Source organism: Balaenoptera physalus (assembly GCF_965194825.1).
Source record: "Balaenoptera physalus genome assembly, chromosome: 18".
NCBI lineage: Eukaryota > Metazoa > Chordata > Mammalia > Artiodactyla > Balaenopteridae > Balaenoptera > Balaenoptera physalus.
The window spans coordinates 48928490-48950295 of NC_138899.1; the positions used below are offsets into that span (position 1 = coordinate 48928490).

At 36.4% G+C, this 21806-nt stretch overlaps 1 protein-coding gene across 4 annotated transcripts in view; it reads left to right on the plus strand.

Annotated features, from left to right (window-relative positions):
- Positions 1-21806, plus strand: part of DIAPH3 (diaphanous related formin 3) — a 569365-nt gene that overhangs the window by 334722 nt on the left and 212837 nt on the right. For all 4 annotated transcript variants that reach the window (XM_082435809.1, XM_082435810.1, XM_082435807.1 and 1 more), the window contains one exon: positions 16747-16870. In XM_082435809.1, coding sequence (XP_082291935.1) covers positions 16747-16870 — 124 coding nt within the window. The remainder of the gene's footprint in view (positions 1-16746; positions 16871-21806) is intronic.

Sequence of the window (21806 nt, forward strand, 5' to 3'; positions counted from 1 at the left end):
TTATAGCTGTTAGCAGTTGCCTTCTGTATTGAGGTGCTCCTATGTTGGGTGCATATATATTTAGAATTGTTATATCTTCTTCTTGGATTGATCCCTTGATCATTATGTAGTGTCCTTCCTTGTCTCTTGTAACATTCTTTATTTTAAAGTCTATTTTATCTGATATGAGTATAGCTACTCCAGCTTTCTTTTGATTTCCATTTGCATGGAATATCTTTTTCCATCCCCTCACTGTCGGTCTGTGTGTGTCTCTAGGTCTGAAGTGGGTCTCTTGTAGACAGCATATATATGGGTCTTGTCTTTGTATCCATTCAGCAAGCCTGTGTCTTTTGGTTGGAGCATTTAATCCATTCACGTTTAAGGTAATTATCGATATGTATGTTCCTATGACCAATTTCTCAATTTCTCTCTTTTATTCTCTTGTGTTTCCCACTTAGAGAAGTTCCTTTAGCATTTGTTGTAGATCTTGTTTGGTAGTGCTGAATTCCCTTAGCTTTTGCTTGTCTGTAAAGCTTTTGATTTCTCCATAGAATCTGAATGAGATCCTTGCCAGCTAGAATAATCTTGGTTGTAGTTTTTTCCCTTTCATCACTTTAAGTATATCATGCCGCTCCCTTCTGGCTTGTAGAGTTTCTGCTGAGAAATCAGCTGTTAACCTTATGGGAGTTCCCTTGTATGTTATTTGTTGTTTTTTCCTTCCTGCTTTCAATAATTTTTCTTTGTCTTTAATTTTTGCCAATTTGATTACTATGTGTGTCGGCCTGTTTCTCCTTGGGTCTATTCTCTATGGGACTCTCTGTGCTTCCTGGACTTGGGTGGCTATTTATTTTCCCATGTTAGGGAAGTTTTTGACTGTAATCTCTTCATATATTTTCTCTGGTCCTTTCTCTTTCTCTTCTCCTTCTGGGACCCCTATAAAGTGAATGTCACTGTTTTTAATGTTGTCCTAGAGGTCTCTTAGGCTGTCTTCATTTCTTTTCTTTCTTTTTTCTTTATTCTGTTCTGTGGCAGTGAATTCCACCATTCTTTCCTCCAGGTCACTTATCCGTTCTTCTGCCTCAGTTAGTTATTCTGCTATTGATTCCTTCTAGTGTAGTTTTCATTTCAGTTATTGTATTGTTCATCTCTGTTTGTTTGTTCTTTAATTCTTCTAGGTCTTTGTTAAACATTTCTTGCATCTTCTCGATGTTTGCCTCCATTGTTTTTCCGAGGTCCTGGATCGTCTTCACTATTATTATTCTGAATTCTTGTTCTGGAAGGTTGCCTATCTCCACTTCATTTAGTTGTTTTTCTGGGGTTTTATCTTGTTCCTTCATCTGGTACCTAGCCCTCTGCCTTTTCATCTTGTCTATCTTTCTGTGAATGTGGTTTTTGTTCCACAGGCTGCAGGATTGTAGTTTTTCTTGCTTCTGCTGTCCTCATACCCTGTTTAAATTGTTTCTTCTATAAAGTGGGGATTGTAGCACTTTTTTTGCAGAGAGGCATGTGATTGGATGAGATGTTCTTTCACACTTTTTCCTGAGATATATGTTTCTTTGAAGTGTATATCTTATATAGTCTGTTGAAAAAAAAAGTTGGAAATAGTTAATCTGGGTTTTTAAGGCAAAAATTAAATCTTTTAATTTTTCACTCTTGCATCCTAATGTTCTAATGGATTACTCTTTACTTTTCCGTTGTGCTACCTTAAAATGTTCATGGCATAAGAAGATAATGTCCCTATGTATAGGTGTAAGTGTTTTATGGGAATTTAAGAAGGGAAAATAATCCAAATCATCTTCTCATATTAAACAGTGTGAGACTGGCCAAAAAGGCACAGAGGAAAAGAACATTAAAAATAACTCACAGATACTCACCGTAGCTTTTAAGTGATTAATTCATTAATTCAAGTAAGGCAACTTTCTTAAAATGAGATTTCTGGAATTCTGGAATAAAATTTAAGTAAATGGGATGAAAAAGGATTGAAAATGTGTGTTCTTGATGAATATTAAGCTTGATAAGTAACAGAGTACTAGATGAAGAAGTGCTGCCTTCAAGTGCCTTGAAATATAGAGGAATTTCTTTTTCTGGGGAAAAGATGGTTGAGTAGTTAATAGCTTACATCAGCATTAGGTTTTTAGCAAAAATAAAATCAATGTGGGCATTTTCTCCTAATAGCAGTTTGCACTTCTGGTCACTTTACTATTTTTCCTACTCGTTCTAAAACAAAATAGTAAGGTGGAACATACTTCTCTTTCAGATGTATTTTTTATTGTATAATAGATTTTCTAGCAGTTTTTGCTATGAATTAAGATAAATGTCATTTATGTATTTTGACTCATTTGATTGTACTTAAAATTCTGTATAAATATTACAGTATTTTGCTTTTCAAAAATATTTAACTTTCATAAGGGTTTGCTTGCAGTGTTGTAACTTGGTAATGATGTTTTTCTGTTTGTTTTCTTTTTTGGTGTTTCTGTGGGGCATTCTAGGGCCTTGGGGGTTTTAGTTTCCATCTGTTATAGCGGAGGCATGCATATGTGTATGGGCCAGCAGATACTGCGAATGTGTTTCACAGGGAGCAGCCAACTTCATATTTGAAATAGAAAAGCCATCACTGAGAGATTTTTTTTACAGTGTAGGTGTTTGTTGAGCTAGATTTATTTTCGTGAGTTTATTACCCTATTAATGGATGGGATTTTAGAGGAATAAATGTAATGTTTTGGATGAAATAAGCCTATGTTTTCTTTGGAAAATTTCAGTGCTCTTATATTATACATCATCATTTGAAAGTTTCCAGATTCGAAATCTCCTCAGTGAGCTATCACATGAATTTATAATACCTTTGTTTTTGAGACATAACAAATCCTTGCCATTAGGTACTCCTGGATCAGCAGGGGGAGCTTTCATTGTAACTGATGAGCTTACCCGTATGACAGTGTTCAAGAATCTACTTCATTAGGGCTGCTTCTTTGCTAAAAGATAACGGCTTACAGCTTTTCTGTTGTATTTCAGTGAAAATATTTTGGATCATTATTGTATTTCTGTATACCATTGTAATATTTCTTTCCTTTATGGACTTCTAAGGGTTGAATACGTTTTTCCCTTGTCTAAACAGTTGAAATTAACGAACTCTAATCTATGATGGTTTTATTGATTATTTCACAATAACCTGTTTCATTATTAATTTGGAATGGTATTTTATTAATGAATAGAAAATATGACCAAACTTCTGGAGGTTTTGGAGTGTATTAAAATAATACCAAGGTAAATTTACAGTGTCACCTTGTTCAGCCCATGTCTTTTTTAAGGTATTATAGCTCTTCCACATATTTCCATTTTTCCCTAGATAGTTAACTCTGAATTCTAGAGATACCATGCTAGTCTAGTCTGTAACTCACTTATTCACTCATTCATTTAACAAGCATGTGTTGTGTGATTACTGTGTCAGAACCTGTGCTCTATCTTGCTGCTTTTCCAAGGTGTGGTTTCTGTGTCTTGGTGCAGCCCCGGTTACCTCACTCACAACTGTCTCCTCTCCTTATATACGCAACTTCCTCCCCTTTTTCTATGCACCCTCTAAGTATTGCTTTTATTATTAGCCTAATACTGAGTCCTTCTCTTTTTTCTCTCTGTAGCTTCTCCTTAGGTGATCTCTTTAGTCTCCAAGGGCTTAAATAGCATCGTTACATTAATGACTTACAGATTTATATCCCAGACTTCCTTCTGAGCTCCACACTTGCATATCTAACAGCTTACTTGCCATTTCCAGCTACACTTCAGTGTGTAGATCATGATACGCTGTAAAATGTGGCTCTTGATTCCTACTCCCTTACTCTGTCCTCCCCAGATTTTATTTACTTGAGAAATTCCTTTTTGGCTCACTTTCTTCTGATTTCCTTTTTCTCATTTCCCCTGCCTCCTAGCCCTCAGCACGTCAGCTGAGAGCTGTGCGGTAGATTCTGTGGGAAGTGGCAGCTGTGGCCTAGAATGTTGTCTAGATCTCTCCTTTGTCAGGTACCTTAAAGTAAATGTCCCTTTCCCTTTGGTACTTTTTCCTGGTGCTTGCTGGGAACCTCACCTAAGTTTCTGTGTATTCCAATCTTTCTTTAAGGATAAATTCATAGGTTTTCCAGAAAATCTTAGACCACTATTTAAGAACTACTACTCTAGATTAGAGACTATTCCTGGAACTGCTGGGAATGAAATTAGCTTCTTGAGAAAGGACAATATTCAGTGTATTATCAGAGTGGATTTAATGATTGACCATTTCTAATTTTTTTCACTTTTTCCATTTCCACATTTTCACCTTTCAGGAGCATTCTTTGATGTTTTATATTTGAGTTTTTGTTTGTTCTATTTTATAGACCTCTCTGCTTTTAAGACTGTTTGTTTGCTTTTAGCTAGTAATACCTTGGTCTGGCCCAAATATTTGTCTAGTCAAATACATCTGGTTTTCAATTCCTCATGACTCTCCAACACTTTATGATAAATGCCTTACTAAATACTGAATGCTTGTCTTTTATTCACCTACTGTGAGCACTTAGAACGCTTAATTTCCAGGTGGCTGCCACCTGGAAATGCACAGTGTTTAAAAATTTCAAATTCATCTGCTGTAACAAGCAGAACGCATTTTCAAAGGCTTCCATTAACCTCCTTATGCTATAGACTTCCAAAAATGCCAATTAAAATGTATTAGCAAGTTGGATATATATTTTAGATATTCAGTATTAGTTATTAATTCAACTGCATTTTATATTTTAAGTGTATATTGTAAATATATAAAAATATTTATTATGCAACAAAATTAACAGCACAACCAACATGGTGTTAGTTGAAACCATTATGTCATGGAGATTAAAGTTGGGGCCTCATAATTTTGCAAGATAAATAAATTATTTTGGTATTTTAAACCAATTGTAAAGTATTAACAGTCTTATGAAAATACACATTCTTAGTGTATCTTTCTGCCAATACAATGAAATAATTTGACAGGACACATTGTTGATGGTGGGGGCATTTATAGTAAGCTAATTTAGTTACAGAAGACAACCATGTAGGATATTGCTTTAATTGTCAATAAAGAGCACAAAATATATTCTGTTATGGGCTGAATTCTGTCCCCATATATTGAAGCCCTTTGTATGTTGAAGCCCTGACCCCTGGTACCTCAGAATGTGACTCTATATGGAGAGAGGGTCTTTAAAGTGGTGCTTAAGTTAAAATGGGACCCATAGGGTGAGCCCTAGTACAATCTGACATGTGTGCTTATAAGAAAAGGAAATTTAGACCCAGGGAGACATCAGGGGTGTGCATACCAGACCAACCATGTGAGGACACAGAGAGAAGGTGGCTACCTGCAAGCCAAAGAGAGATGCTTCAGAAGAAATCAAATTTACCAACATCTTGAACTGTGAAAAAATTAATTTCTATTGTTTAAGCCACCCAGTCTGTGGCATTTTGTGGTGGCAGACCTAGCAAACTAATCCAATAATTTAAGACATTTTTCTTGCTTAGTTTTTTGGCTTTAGAATAGAGTGGACTATACTGCATGATTTTTGACTTTATCAGATAATTTGAAGAAACAGCCCTAGATCTGCTGTGTTGGATGTTCACTAGTAATCAATTTAGGAATAGCAAAGGTTCTTACACAAACCATGAATTATCACATGATTTTAAATAATTCCAAGTATGCCTCAATTCCTTTTTTTGAATAGATGACCCATAAATTAGTACATGTATGAGGAAATATTGAGGCCTTCTAAATAAATATATTCATGAGCATTTACATTTAGTTTTCATGGTGAGATCTCTGGCATCTCCTGGATCTTATTTTAGAATGCATTCATTTACACTGAACTAAGTATACTAAGTTTTTGTTTTGTTTTATCATGTCTTTTACTCATTATATCCCTACATGTATTTCTTTACCACTTCTCCCTGTTTTGCTACTGTAATAGTTGTAATTTTCTTATAAGCAAGTAGCTAACAAAGACTAGTAACACTCTGAACTATCTGTTGACAATTTTCTAAACGTGAGGTATGAATAGATGGTTTTACCTTTCCTTTTTTCATTGTCCTGTGGAAATAGTGAAAGTATTCGATGTCTCCTACTTGTGTACCATTGATTCCACATATAGATGAAGAGTAAGAAGCTATGTCTGGAAAGCTAGTTTATGACTCCTATGTAGTTATATCTCAACTATTTTGACCATCTGTAGCCATCTAATACATATACTCAGGGACTGTAAAACAATTTTAATATTACTACAAGCTAAATATAATTTAAAAATAAATTTATTTTTAAAAGGCAATTCACATGTAGGTTTCCATATACTTACTAAAAGGGCTATATATGTAAAATTTTATATTCAGCAAATTAACACTTTTAACATAAAAAGGTATGATGAAATATAACTGAACCATTCACAAGGTAATTGCAGGATTTATGAAAAATATTTATAGTGTACTGGGAGTACAGTGTACTGGTAAAGAGCCACTAGGTCCAAGTTGTTTGATGAGCAACATTTTATTTAAGTCCTGCCAGTTTATTTCCAAGGATTATCTATGTAGAGTTGGCATCAAAAGTTTAAATTGGAGACCTGAGTGTGATAAGGTTATATTACACTATTTTATGGTGCAAATATAAACTATTTTGGAAGGCAGCAGAAAGGAATATAGACAGAACATGGCCAAAATCTCTAGAAGGATTAAGGATTCTTTAGAGTGACACTGAAGAACACTGGCATGGAGGAACTACTTGCAGCTAAAGATTGCTTTTTGAGATACTGAGCTAGGAACATTTCCTGAATTGGCTGCTGCTTGGGCTGATAGATGATGATGAAGAAGAAAAACACACCAGGAAGACCTCTGTATCTTTTTTGGAGGTTAGCAGACTGAAAGTGGCATCAATACAGCATTAATCTTTTCAAGAAACTAACAGTTTACAGTGTTTGCAGATTTTTGGCCAGCTACAGATTTGAAATAGCTATTTGAATAGTTCTATCAGTGTCACCTATGAGCCATAGCTAACATCAAGTAACAGGACAGGATCAACAGTGACGACCAAGGTCTTGGAGCTTTCTTAGACTGCTGGCTGGGAAGCAGTATTTACTGTACTTCAGTTTTGCAACATGAAGTGAGAAATTACAAACCAGGTAGATGAAAGAAAATTTCCCAGCATTTTGAAGGATAGCTTAACATAACAAATCTGTATACTATAAAGAAATCTAAGCAGTGGATGGAGCAAACACAGTTATGGCTGTCTGTTGAATCTCATTGCTCACAAAATTGACATGTAACCAACTGGGTGAAGAGGCATGGAGCTGATAAGATGCTGAAGGTAGAATTGCCAACTGCTTCCCAAAATCAGACTGTGTTTATATAGCTTGCAAAATCTTGAATTAGTAGTTGTTTTAGTTTCCTAGGGCTGCCATAAAGTATCACCACATACCAGGTCACTTTAAGCAACATAAATTTATTCTCTAACTGTTCAGGAATACAGAAATCTGAAATCAAGGTGTCGGTAGCATTGGTTTCTTCTGTAGTCTCTCGGGAGAAACCATCCAATGCCTCTCTCTAAGCTTCTAGTGGCTGCCAGCAATCCTTGGCATCCCTGTGCCTCTATTTTTATATTGCTTTCTTCTCCATGTCTTTGTATCCTCACCTCTCTTTTTAAGGACAGCAATCACTTGATTCAGGGCCCACCCTAGATCCAGGATTATTTCATCTTGAGATCTTTAACTAATTCTCTTTGCAAAGACCTTGTTTCAAAATAAGTCACTTTCTGATGTTCTGGGTGGACATGGAGTTTGGGGGACACTATTCAACCCACTCCAGTCATCGTTGTCATCCATCCTATAAGTGCATGGAGGCAGCACCATCATCTCTGAGTATTATGAAATAGTTAAGGGTAACTGCACTGTTAGCATTATATATAGAAAGCGTTTATATTATGTTGTGAAATGTTTTGGTGTTTAAGGGTTATTGTTGATGATGAGGTGCGAAATACCTTTTTCTTATATCATCATATGCAAATACTGAAGCAGTTAAAGCTGAAATTCATAATATGCCGCTGAATTTAAGGAGTTTTTATTGACAGGCAGTGACAATTACAATAATTCCAATAAATGATTTCAGTGAGTGAAATAAAAACATGATAGAGGCATTATATTATAGGAGAGGCTATTATTACAATCATGGACTCTGAAGCTAGACAACTGGGGTTCAAACCCCAACTCTGCCCATTGCCAGAGGAATAACCTTGGATGAGTTTCTTATCCTCTCTAAGACTCAGTTTTCTTATGTATAAAATGGGGATAATAGTAGTATTAATTTAGAAGTTTGGTGTGAGGATTAAATAGGTTTGTATGTGTACATATTTATAAAGCTATGTAGCACCTAGTTAGCACTATGTAAATATTCTCCACATTTGTTGTAGTTGTTGTTGCTGTTGTTTTTCAGTGATTATTTCTCTTTTTTTTTAACATCTTTATTGGAGTATAATTGCTTTACAATGGTGTGTTAGTTTCTGCTTTATAACAAAGTGAATCAGCTATACATATACATATGTCCCCATATCTCTTCCTTCTTGCGTCTCCCTCCCTCCCACCCTCCCTATCCCACCCCTCTAGGTGGTCACAAAGCACTGAGCTGATCTCCCTGTGCTATGCAGCTGCTTCCCACTAGCTATCTATTCTACGTTTGGTAGTGTATATATGTCCATGCCACTCTCTCACTTTGTCCCAGCTTACCCTTCCCCCTCCCGGTATCCTCAAGTCCATTCTCTAGTAGGTCTGCTTCTTTATTCCTGTCTTGTCCCTTGTTTACACACATCTGCCTATGCTGTCATTAACGATGCAGGTAAACATGGATCTAATATATTACTATAGAATTTTAATATATATTCTCGAAAATTGTTTGAACGGATTCCAACTGTGTCTTGCCTAAAACTCATGCAAGCTTTAGAGTACAAGGCCAAGAATTTTGTAGATTTGTGTTATTGAAAAACTGTTGTACTTTCTAAAAATTAGATAATAATATACATATAGGAAATTGCACAAATCATAAATGTACAGCTCAATGCATTTTCTCCAATTGGACATAATAGCATAAGGAATGGAATTTGGAAAATGGATTCTATTTACCCTTCTGTGCTTCAGCCTGACACTATTTTTAATTCATATTTTGAACTTTGATAAAAGATTTCTTTTGAAAAAGGGTTCCTACTACTAAACAACCTTTGAAAACAACTAGTCTCCAGCAACTCTTCAACAACTTACAGTTATTTTTTTTCTTGAGGTGTTTGCATGTTATGTAAAATCAAATTTATCAACCCAGAATTATTGAGGAATGCCATATGGAAATATGAACTAATACTGAAGATAGATGATAGAAGTAATAGAAACATCTAAACAGATGTTTACTCTCCTTCATAGGAAAACGTAAAGAAAATGTCTTCTTAGATAATCTTCCCCTCTGTCCTCAAAAGCAAAGGTTTAAAACTGATCAGTTGGGAGACCCTTGTGTCATGTAAATATGTCTATCACCTTGATGGCAGCTTCTCAGTAGCTGTCTGTCAAACTACATATTTTACGGAAAAAAGAACTAGTGCTCATTAATAGTTTTTGATGTTTTGACCCTACAAGGAAAGAATTCTTTCCAAAAAGTTTATTGAACTCTTGCTGTGTGGCAGACACTGTCCTAGGCACTTGTATTAATAAGGATTAGACAAACACAAAAAACAAACACCAACCAAACAAAAAATAATAAGGATTAGACTGACTTTGAGTGACAGAAAAAAAAGTAACAGTGGCTTACATAAGATTCATTCACTCAGTATTTCATGAGTTGTTTTCTGAATGCCTCTTCTGTCTCAGGTACCGTTTGAGGTACTGGATAGAGTAGTATATGAACACAAAGGAAATGTCTCTGTGCTCTTGAAATTTACATTTTAGGTAGTGGATACAGAACAAAGAAAGAAGTCAATGTATATTATGTCAGGTGGTTAGCTGTGGAATCCTAGGCCAGGTGTTTGTTTTTGTTTGTTTGTTTGTTCTTTGGAATGTAGGTTGAGAGGTCAGAGAATGCCCCATAGAGAAGGGCTTTTCGTGAAAGCCTGACAGAGGAGTGAGGAGGCATGGCAAGGTATGTGAGAGAAGCATTCTAGGCAGAGGGAGGAGCAGGGGCCTAAGCCCTAGATATGGATGTGAGACTGGATCAGAGGGAGGGAGGGAGGGGGAGGGCATAATAGGAGATACGATCAGAAAGGTAGCAGATCCAATAGGACATTATTGGCCATTATAAGGATTTTGACTTTGCTCTGAGATGGGGAGCCATTGGAAGGGCTTTGAGCAAAAGAGTGACATCTGACTTGCATTTTCAAAGGATTGCTTTGGCTGCTTCTTTGGGGAAAAATGTAGAGGAACAAAGGGGAGATGCAGTGAAACCAGTTTGATGCTGTAAGAATAATCCAGGGGAGAGAGCATGTTGGCTGGGACCAAGAGGTTGCAGCAAGGGAAGTGAGAAGGATTTAAGCAATGCACCTACACTGAAGGTAGAAATCAACAGCATTTACTCTGTGATTGGGTGTGTGGGGTATGAGGGAAAGAGAGGAGTCATAACACCAATCATTTACTGAGGTGCAGGAGCAGATTCCAGAAGGAAGATAAGTTCCAATTTGAAAATGTGAGTTTAAGATGCCTATTAAATATTAAGTAAAGATATTCAACGGGCAGTTGGAGTTCAGGGAAAAGATCTAAGCAGGAGAAAAAATTTGGAATTTTTCAAGTTTAGAGATATGCATGCAGTCCAGGACTTGTTAGGCTGCATCGTCTCCAATAGCCTTACATGAAAACTCATCTCATAATTTTCATGTCAGTTAGTCTATCCTTAATATTTATCATGGGACACATTAAAAGCAGCCACACCTCCCTCCCACAAACATGCACACAAAACCATTATCTTGAGGGAATATTTTGAATATTGTTAGAAACATCTCTATTATGGGCCTCTTTTCTTTAATATTTACCATTTTCTTGAACATCTTATTTGCAGAAAGGAGTTTTCAAATTCTTATAGGTAAACATGATTTTCCATTAGATAGGCTTCTCCCACTAATATTGTTTTCTCTTGTAAAAAGGTTGTTATGCCTTTAACACCCTCTTTATAGTCAGAGAGGACAAGGCTACTTCTTTTCTGCCCAGAGTGGGGGAAATGGGTCAGCAGAACCGACTGGAGCCCTTTCACTGGTTGTGCTTGTCATTTCCTCTGCTTGCCTTCTGCCTACCTGTCCTCTCTCCAGACTCCATAACAAATATAGGCAATTCCCTTGCAGTGTGATGTATATAAAAAAGGTAACAACAAAACCTTCATTGCATGTATATAGCTCTTCCTTGACTTATGATGATGTTACATCCAGATAAACCCATTGCAAGTTGAAAATACCATAAGTTGAAAATTCACTGAATACACCTAACGTACCAAAGTTCATAGCTTAGACTGGCCTAATTTACACGTGTTCAGAACACTTACATTAACCTATAGTTAGGCAAAATCATCTAACACTAAGCCTAATTTATAATAAGGTGTTGAATAGCTCATGCAATTTATTGAATACTGTGCTGAAAGTGAAAACCAGAATGGTTCTCTGGGTACAGAATGGTTTGTAAGTGTATTGATTGTTTACTCTTGCATGGCTGACTGGGAACTGCGGCTTGCTGTCCATCATCACAAAAGTGTGTACCCATATTGCTATCCCGGGAAAAAATCAGCATTCAGTGTATGAAGTATGGTTTCTATTGAATGCATAGCTCCCCCCACCATCGTAAAGTTGAAAAATCGTTAAGTGGAACGTAAGTCAGGGGTCCTCTGTAGTACTGGATTGGCCAAAAAGTTCATTCGGATTTTTCTGTAACATCTTATGGAAAAACCCAAACGAGCTTTTTGGCCAACCCAATATAATAAATTAATTAGGGGATGCAAATTATAATGTATTATTATGTGGAGTTCCATCAAGAATCAGAACAATGGGAAGAAGGAAAAGCTGAGCAGAAGGCAAGCTGAGGATGACTGGCCAGTCACTTAGCATTGCTTCTTTCAGTTTACACCTTTGCCTGTTATGAACCAAACTGCAATTTATTTTGAGTTTCTGCTTTTTTTACCATCTTATTTCAGTTTTATGCTTTTCCGTCAACTTAATGAATGTTATAATAATACTGTAGATCTTAGATTTTGTTCTACGCCTACTTAATGTTAGGGATTTCTTTTAATGGTACTGAGGTTTTTGTCCATCTTGTCCATTCATTTTATTATTTTTAACGTGCATTTGTGAAATATTCTTACAGCTTTATTAATACCTTTATTATTACAATCGTCTAGGAAAAATCACTATGTTGAAAGCTTGAAATGCTATAGGCCCTAGTTTCTCTCACAAAACAATTGTGTCTAGGAGCATAGGGAGGGTAATTTAGTTTGAATGTTTACAGTTTTTTGTTAATAAGTTGCTGTTTAAGCATTCTTTAAAGGAATCAACTTCCCTGTAATGTATCATGGTATGTAAGAATGACTGTGACATTTCTTAGTAAGCTTGTTATAAAATAATGACCAATACCTCCAGGAGATATTCATAGACGATTATTATTTAATTACAGAGATTACTTAAATGTATACAATTTCTCCTTTTTTATTTGAAATCTTAACGTGGTAAATCATAGAGGCCATCATATTACAGAGAGCCTATATTCATGATTTCTGTAAATCTAAATATTTATGGTTGTGATTTTGACTTTTATTCAGAACTTTTCTAACACCTCTAGTGTATAATTATCATAATAACTAGGCACTTGGAGAATAGTCTGTGTCTTGGATTTTAAGGTTTTAGATATTTAATCTGTTATATTTTCCCATTTTTAATGCTTTTATCTCAAGAGGTTAAAGTTAAATACAAAATCCATTCCTTCAACAAACATTTGAGTATCTGCACTATGTTATGTAACCCAAGGTACAAAGATGAATAAAATATGGCTCTCTTCCCTTAGGAATCCCCAGTTAGTTGGGAGAGGAAGACACATAAAAAGATAAAAGTAATAGAGTGTAGTAATTTACCAGGTATGACAGGTAGGGAGGGCACGTCACCAGGGTCCTGACTGGGGTTTTGGACTCTTATTGTAGAGTATGAATAAGAATGACTTGGGTGGAGTGGGCAAGACAAATAGACACAGTATTTCCAGCATTAGGTACGGAATAGATGAAAGGGATTGGGAGGAAGGGAACTACAAGCAGGACTGTTGATTTGGGAGTAAAGTGTGGCTGATTAGGAGGTAGAACCAAGTTGTGGGTGGAACTCTGATGTTGTCATGTAAGCAGTTTATTGTCTGTTTTTTAAGCAGGGAAGGGACATCTTTAAATTAATGTTTGTCTGGAAACTTCCATGTACAGTGTGGATATGGCTCTGACAGAAACAGTAGGAGACAAGAGGGCAGAGAAAAGTGTTCCAGATGCCTTGAATAGTGTTCAACCTAGCAAGGAAGTAGGTCCTATTTGTCAAGTAAAATGCGAGGAATGTCACGATCCTTTGGATCTGAGGGTTCAGGAGAGGGAAGGGTCAAGACTAGCAGGTTTCTAGCACAGGAAACAGAATTTATAGTTCTGCTGCCCACTAACGTGTGGAGATTACAGATGGGCAGTTAGTTGGGGACAGAGACACATGGTATCTGAGGTGACTGAGGGACATCCCATCTGATTGAATATTGAGTAAAATGCAAAAATTGAAATTGCCTTAAAAAAGTCTATTCAATTCTGTTTGATGATGGCTATGTTTTGTTACTTCTAAATAATGAAAAGGAATTAAAAATAAAAATAAGATTAATTTCTTGGTCAAGAAATGTGACAAAGTTGAAAGATAAAATTCATACACAGGTCAGATACAGAGACACCAGTAAATTAACACTTCTTTGAGGGTGTACAATTTAAAATTCTCTGCTCCAGTTGGGATTTCTGATACAAAAAATTATAGTCACTGACCTCAAAAAACTTGACACATGAGAAAAGTATGGCTAAATTATGTTCACGGATGTATAAAGGTGCTATCTTTGTAAATATAATTGCTGAAAAAGAAAAACACCAAAGAAATTCTTAAATACTCTTTAGTTTTACTCATCAGATGGCCCCAAACATTGGATTATATTTTATTCTCCTAGAATTTGCACACACGTTTCTTTCTTTCAGTTGTGTTTTGGTCTTCATTTAAAAACCAGCAGTGAAAAGTAGATCAATCACACTTAAATTCTCTTAACTATAATATATAAATGTAATCAGATAGTGCTGATGAAGCTTAAATAATGGCTTAATGGGATTTCCATCTGTAGAGTAGCCACAGAACCATTTTTTAAGACAACCTTCTGACTCCTTATGATGTCAACCTTAAATGTTTGAATATGCCCCAAAGCTTCCTAACATCCCAAACATTTTGCTCTTGAAATTAGCAGCTTTTCTTTTTAGCCTGAGTTCTACAACACTGTTCCTGGCATGATGATGATGATGATGACGGTGATGATGATGGTTTTTTTTTTTTAAGTTTCCTTTGATTCTAATATTACTTACTTTAATCTTTAAGGTCTTCGTGTCTTACCGAGTTCTAAGAATAAGAGTAACATCTCATAATCCATTTTATTTTTAAAAAAATTCTTCATCCTATATCATAGCATTTGATCTTTACGAAATATCAGTGAGGTAAAGGTACGAGGCGAGATTCTTCCTATTTCACTCATGCGGAAATTGAGCCAGTGAGAAGTTGCTTCATATCACAGTGAAAGAACGTAGTCCCTGACCCACTGCTACCAATGAGTTGGAAGAGGCTCAAAGGATCCCCTAATAAGCCTTTCTTCTGAACCTGAAGCCCTTCTCTCATCCCACTGAGAAGCACTCACTCACTGGGATAGCTCTATGTTCAATTACAAGCAGCTGGTCTCCTCTGAGGGCTGCCCAGGCTGTTAGGCAGCTCTGAGGGTGACAACTCATAAATCAAAAACGTACTCATCTTATACCTCCTCACAGGTACTGGAGTTCTGCCTTCTGACCAGACATGCACTTCAGTGTCCATGTGGCAGAGTAAAAACTATATACTGGGTCTTTTTCCTGATTCCTAAAATCTTTCTTAAATGATGAGAGTGTATTTTGTATGCTACTGAGATGATTCAAGGCAGATGGGGGGAGGGCCAGCTTAGGGAGCTTCAGGATGGGGGCACTGGTTGACAGAGGTACCAACCATGTGATTAGAGGGTTAGAACTTTCAGCCCACCCTCTGACCTCCAGTTCAGTCAGCAATAGCCAGTGATGTACTCAGTGGTGCCTGTGTTGTGAAGCTTCGATAAGAGTGAAATGACGAGGCTAAGGGAGCTTCTGCTGTAGTGAGCACAGGGGTATGCTGGGAGGGCAGCATACCTGGAGAGAGCATGGAGACTGTGCTACCCCCTCCCTCCCCATTCCTTGCCCTATGCCTGTCTTCCATTTGGCTATTCCTGAGTTACATCCTTTATAATAAAAACTGTAGTAGCAAGTATAGTAGGTACTTCCCTGAGTTCTGTGAGGGAACTCACATTATAATTTTTCACATTATAAAAAATAAATGGGTTGGTGGGGAGGGCATGGGAACCCTTGAGTTTATCATTGGTTAGAAGTATGGGTGATCCCTGGGGCTTGTGACTGTCCTGTGAAGTGAGGGCAGTCTTGTGGGATTGAGTCCTTAAACCTGTGGGTTCTGGGCTAACTCCAGGCAATGCGTGTCAGAATTGAAGTGAATTGGGAGACACCCAGTTGGCGTTGGAGAATTGGAGAATTGGTAGCTATTGGAATGAAGTATTAAGTGTCAGAAAAAAACAAATAATCCACCTATGTTCCTTCCCAGTGTTTGCCTTGTGGTTTTTGTTACATGGGAGTTCCTCAGATTTTATTTGTCTTTTCTCTAGGTGTTTCCCAAATTTGATGTGTGTGTGTAATAAAATTTGATCAGCAAACTTAATCATAATGTTTTAATTGTGTGATTTTGTTCAATGGTGTGCTAACACATTAAATTTAAATGTTAATTAAAAATGATAGTATATCTATCTTCCATCCAGCCATCTATCCATCCATCCTGGGCTTAGCTGTATGTGAATCACTTGTGATTTGCACTAGGCAAGAATGTACACACAAAAAAATCTTTATTAGTTAATAAACACAGATTGTCCACATAGTACCACTAAAGAAAGTTTGACATTTGTTTCACATGTCATTCAAATAACCCCTGATACCTTTTCATTCCTGTCATGGGGGACCTTGAACAGAAGAGCATACTTTCCCCATCTTTTCCATATATATTTTATTTTTCCCTCTCAAAAGATCATGATTTTGAAAAATGCTAAAATTATATTGAAATAGTTTTAATTTTAAAAACATTGTCTTTCTTTGCCTTCTTTTTCTGAATAGACTGTTTATTTTTTTGTGTTTGTAGAGGTCAAGGACTCTGATTTTCAACAAAAAGTATTTCTTAAATGTGGTTTGTACATGTAAGCTTTTCCTAAATTTCATCTTCTGTTTTAAATAATCTTTTATTAAATTGTCTTCATTCTGGATTTAAAAATGAAAAAATTTAAGTGAAATTTACCTTTCATTTATTTTAGTGGATTTCCATTATTATTTTAAGGTTTTTCACAAATGTTTTGTTTCTAGAGTGTTTTACTTTTTTATATTATAATTTTGTCCTTCTAATGCATATAATATTCTCTCTCTTAGTTTCTGTAGAAACGCTGGAAAAGAATTTGAAGCAGATGGGAAGGCAGCTTCAACAGCTTGAGAAAGATTTGAAAATCTTTCCCCCTCCTGAGGACTTGCATGATAAGTTTGTGACAAAGATGTCCATATCCTTTGATATCTAAATAGCTTAAGTCACTAGTCAATTAGGAGTACGATTTACTTAACATTTTAAGTATACTTGCATAACGAGAGATCACCCTACAGAGCCAAATTATAGAAGGTTTAACCTTTGCCTTCTTGCAAGGAAATTTATCAAGGCTTTTACCTATCAAGAATAATATAGAAGTTTATTGATTTCAATCCTTTTTTCCTTTTTATCAATCTGTATAATATGTTGTCTCATCTTTTTCCTTCCATATGCCCTATTTCCTTCTGATGTTCATGGTAAACTGAAAGGATAGGAAAACTCAATTTGAGGAAGTTTGAATCTAATGTCATGTTGTGATTTAGACACTTTTGAAATGTTTTAGGAAGCAGATGAAGACTTTATAAACTGTTGTGACTAGTCAGCTTAATTTCAAGAGTTGTTATATATTAAAAATTAACTCATATTCAAGAAACTTTAAAATCTCCTTTAGAAATACTGCATGGTTCCAAAATCAAAATGGAACCTATCCCAATCACTACTGGTGTAGGTATTCTCTAGACCCAAAATAACATTGACAAAATATGTGTGTGTGTATGTTTATGTGGAAGTGTGTGTGGATATACATATATACATAAAAACTAATAGCATTAGGATTGTGCCCTGCTTAATTTAAGGTTCCTTTAAATTCAATTATCTTTGGTTTCACTAAGTTTGTCAGTTAATCTCTAATGAGTAATTGAAGTAGTAAACTTTTTTTTTTATTTCCAGAAACTAATGTTGAGTTCTTTCCAAACCATTCTGTGAAATTAGATATCTTTTGCCTTCTAATAAAGTATCACTACTATGCATTATTAAAATTCCATATGGACTGCAGAATTCTATATGAAAGGATAACCCACTTCTAAACGAGCTCTTATAAATAGATATTCCTAATATTTTATTTTAAACTGTGATACTTGAAATAAAGTAACTACTTTTCCTCTTTCTATCTCTTCTCCCCTGAGACTTGGCAAATCACAAAATTATTACCTGGCTTGTCATAGATTTTATTGTATCATATACTTTCAGCTTAATTGTGAATTAGTTCAATTTTAGCTTTCTTCACTGTCTCTTTTGGGAAATATCATAAAAATGCACTCCAGCAACAATCAATTCAGGCTAATGTGTTTGTTTCCTTTCATATGTTTCCTACCCACCCAGTTTCTTCTTTTATTAGGCAGGATGCCTTTATCGCTACATTTGAGAAGGTTGTTTTTTTAAAACTAAAGTCTGTGTTTATCCATCAAATATGTATTTGCCACACCTTCTAATTTGGCAAAGTATGCTTTTTAAACAAAATTTGTTATTGCAGAATTGTATCAGATTCATCATTCTTAGCTTCCCCCCCCAATTTTATCATATTAAAATATTCATATGTGACAATTTATTGTAATCATTAAGAACTGTTCACTGAGGCACTTTTTATTGTTCCCTATAGATAGAAAGCATTTTATAAAAGGTTTTGCTTGCATACAGTTTCTGGTAATACACTGTACGTGTACTAATTATGAAGCTCAGTTACCTGGAACATAGGACCTGAGATAAATTCCTGAGCTTAGAATAAAGGTGTTAGACTCCTGCTCAGCAGATGATCTCAGGACCTATGCATACTTGTGTTCATATGACACAGAAGCTGAATGATGTCAGCTTCTTGAAAGGTATGTAGCTCATAAAAAGCAATGAGCAGGAAATCAGAAATAGGAAGGATGAAGCTTTGTTGGAAACAATTTTTCATTCTGAGTACAATTATACTCCATGGACAAGAAAGCTCCTACATCCTGTCACTAAATATCACAACCTAGAAGCCTCTAATGAACTGATTAACATTCATGTATCTCTTGGAAGTCAGATATATGAACAGTTGGTGCACTTCGCTATTGACAAAGCTTATAATCATAAATATTCTTTGCTGAGATTAGATTGCACTCGTTTGCTTTTCATCTTAGTTATTAAATTCATTCATTGCAAAGCTTTGTTTACTTTAATTAGGACTGACAACAAGTCAGATTTTGAATATTAAATGCATTTATACAGATCTTATTAAAATGGCAAATTGTGAGCTTCTTAACATCTTAGAAAGTGGAAGATTTTGGAAACTAAATGCACAATGAATAAAAATGTGTTTAACTAAAGTTTGGATTGTTAACACTGGAATTTTATGTTTTAAGTATTAGTGCTTATTAGCTGAAGCACATATCAAATGTTTGGATCATCAACAAATTCTGATAGAGTATTTGTGTTATCTAAGTTGTTAAGGATTCATTTTTGCAGATAGATATTTACGTTAAACAGTCATGATTTAGTGAACTGTTAATCTGTTAATTGAATTGTTTTAAACTATAGTGTACAATTTTGTTATAATTTTACGAAATGAAATTTCATGAATAGCACTCAACTATAGTTTACAGTATTTTTATTCTGCGAGTACTTGCTTTCTTTACATACACTTCTTAATATTAAAAAATACAAATTTAGTACATTCTTTAAAAGGCATGCACAATTATTTCATATATATCACATTGACTTTTTAGTAATAATTATGTTACTTTTCAATTGCAAAGCCTGGTCAAAAGTATAATTAAAGTAGAGTAGTTTCACTGTAAATATTTGCTTGAAAATGAGTAATGTGTTTTGTGGTAGGGTCACCAGTATTGTTATATATGAAGTATTATATGTGAGGTATACACACTTATTAAATTCTTTATCAGTGAGAAAATTAGGAAAATGCCAGGATTGGTGTCATGCGATGCTTTTTCCTTTCTTCTGACCTTTACATTCTGGAATATATGTTATTTTGAGGAAAATAACAAATAGATCCTAGAGCATCACCCTTGAAATTCTCCTTGCACAAGCCTTTACCTTTCTCTTTTCTCCTCATCCTACCCCCTCTCCCAAGTCTCTTAGAAAAAAATCATTTTGCTAGACATTTCTATATTTTTGTATTTGTCAAACAACTTACGTGACACGTTATTTGACTCTTTTCCATTTTATAGTCTTTAAATTTCTTCATTGTTATCTCACTTTATTTTCACACTTTCTTTTTTGTTGTTACACTGTATAACAATATTTTGGATGCTCCTGAAATTACTACGTAGATGCTAAAACTGAGAGAAAGACTTGCATCTTACTTATATCTATATTCCACACTGCATAAAGCACAGCATTTTTCAGGTAAACGAATTTAGTACATTTTTATTTAATTGAACTGTGGTTAGGAGTAAAATAGAAGAGTGGAATGGGTGAGATGTAAACTAGTAGAAGACATGATACATTTGCAAGAGTGGGAAGTTGTGTAATTGAGTGATTTGTAAGAGCAGATTTTTTCTTTTGAATTAGTCTTCTTTCCTCCCTCACCTGTTTTCTGCTTTCTCTCTCACCTGTTTTCCATTTAACCCATTCTTAATAAACTTTTAAGACTCAGATTAAAATATCCTGCTCAAGAGACCTTCAAGATGGCAGACGAGTAAGACGTGGAGATCACCTTCCTCCCCACAAATACATCAGAAATACATGTACATGTGGAACAACTCCTACAAAACACCTACTGAACGCTGGCAGAAGACCTCAGACTTCCCAAAAGGCAAGAAACTCACCATGTACCTGTGTAGGGCAAAAGGAAAAATAAAAAACAGACACAAAAGAATAGGGACGGGACCTGCAGCTCTGGGAGGGAGCTGTGAAGGAGGAAAAGTTTCCACACACTAAGAAGCCCCTTCGCTGGTGGAGACAGGGGGTGGGCAGAGGGGAAGCTTCAGAGCCACGGAGGAGAGCGCAGCAACAGGGGTGCAGAGGGCAAAGTGGAGAGGCTCCCGCACAGAGGATCGGTGCTGACCAGCACTCACCAGCCCTAGAGAGTTGTCTGCTCACCTGCTGGGGTGGTCGGGGGCTGGGAGCTGAGGCTCGGGCTTCGGAGGTCGGATCCCAGGGAGAGGACTGGGGTTGGCTGCGTGAACACAGCCTGAAGGGGGCTAGTGCACCACAGCTAGCTGGGAGGGAGTCCGGGAGAAGTCTGGAACTGCCTATGAGGCAAGAGTCATTGTTTTGGGGTGCGCGAGGAGAGGGGATTAAGAGCGCCGCCTAAACGAGCTCCAGAGATGGGCGCGAGCTGCGACTATCAGCACGAACACCAGAGATGGACATGAGATGCTAAGGCTGCTGCTGCAGCCACCAAGAAGCCTCTGTGCAAACACAGGTCACTATCCACACCTCCCCTCCTGGGAGTCTGTGCAGCCTGCCACTGCCAGGGTCCCGTGATCCAGGGACAACTTCCCCGGGAGAACACATGGTGCACCTCAGGCTGTTGCAATGTTATGTTGGTATCTGCTGCCGCAGGCTCGCCCCGCATTCCATACCCCTCCCTCCCCCTGGCCTGAGTGAGCCAGAGGAGCCTAATCAGCTGCGACTTTAACTGTGTGCTGTCTGAGCGAAGAACAGATGCCCTCAGGCAACCTACAGGCAGAGGCAAGGTCAAATCCAAAGCTGAACCCCAGGAGCTGTGCGAACAAAGAAGAGAAAGGGAAATATCTCCCAGCAGCCTCAGGAGCATCAGATTAAATCCCCACAATCAACTTGATGTACCCAGCATCTCTGGAATACCTGAATAGACAATGAATCATCCCAAAATTGAGGCAGTGGACATTGGGAGCAACTGTAGACTTAGGGTTTGCTTTCTGCATCTAATTTGTTTTTGGTTTTATGTTTATTTTAGTTTAGTATTTACAGTTTATTATCATTGGTAGATTTGTTTATTGATTTGGTTGCTCTCTTCCTTTTTTAAAAAATATATAGATATATATATATTTTTTACTTTTTCTCTTTTTGTGAGTGTGTATGTGTATGCTTCTTTGTGTGATTTTGTCTGTATAGCTTTGTTTTTACCATTTGTCCTAGGGTTCTGTCTGTCCTTTTTTGT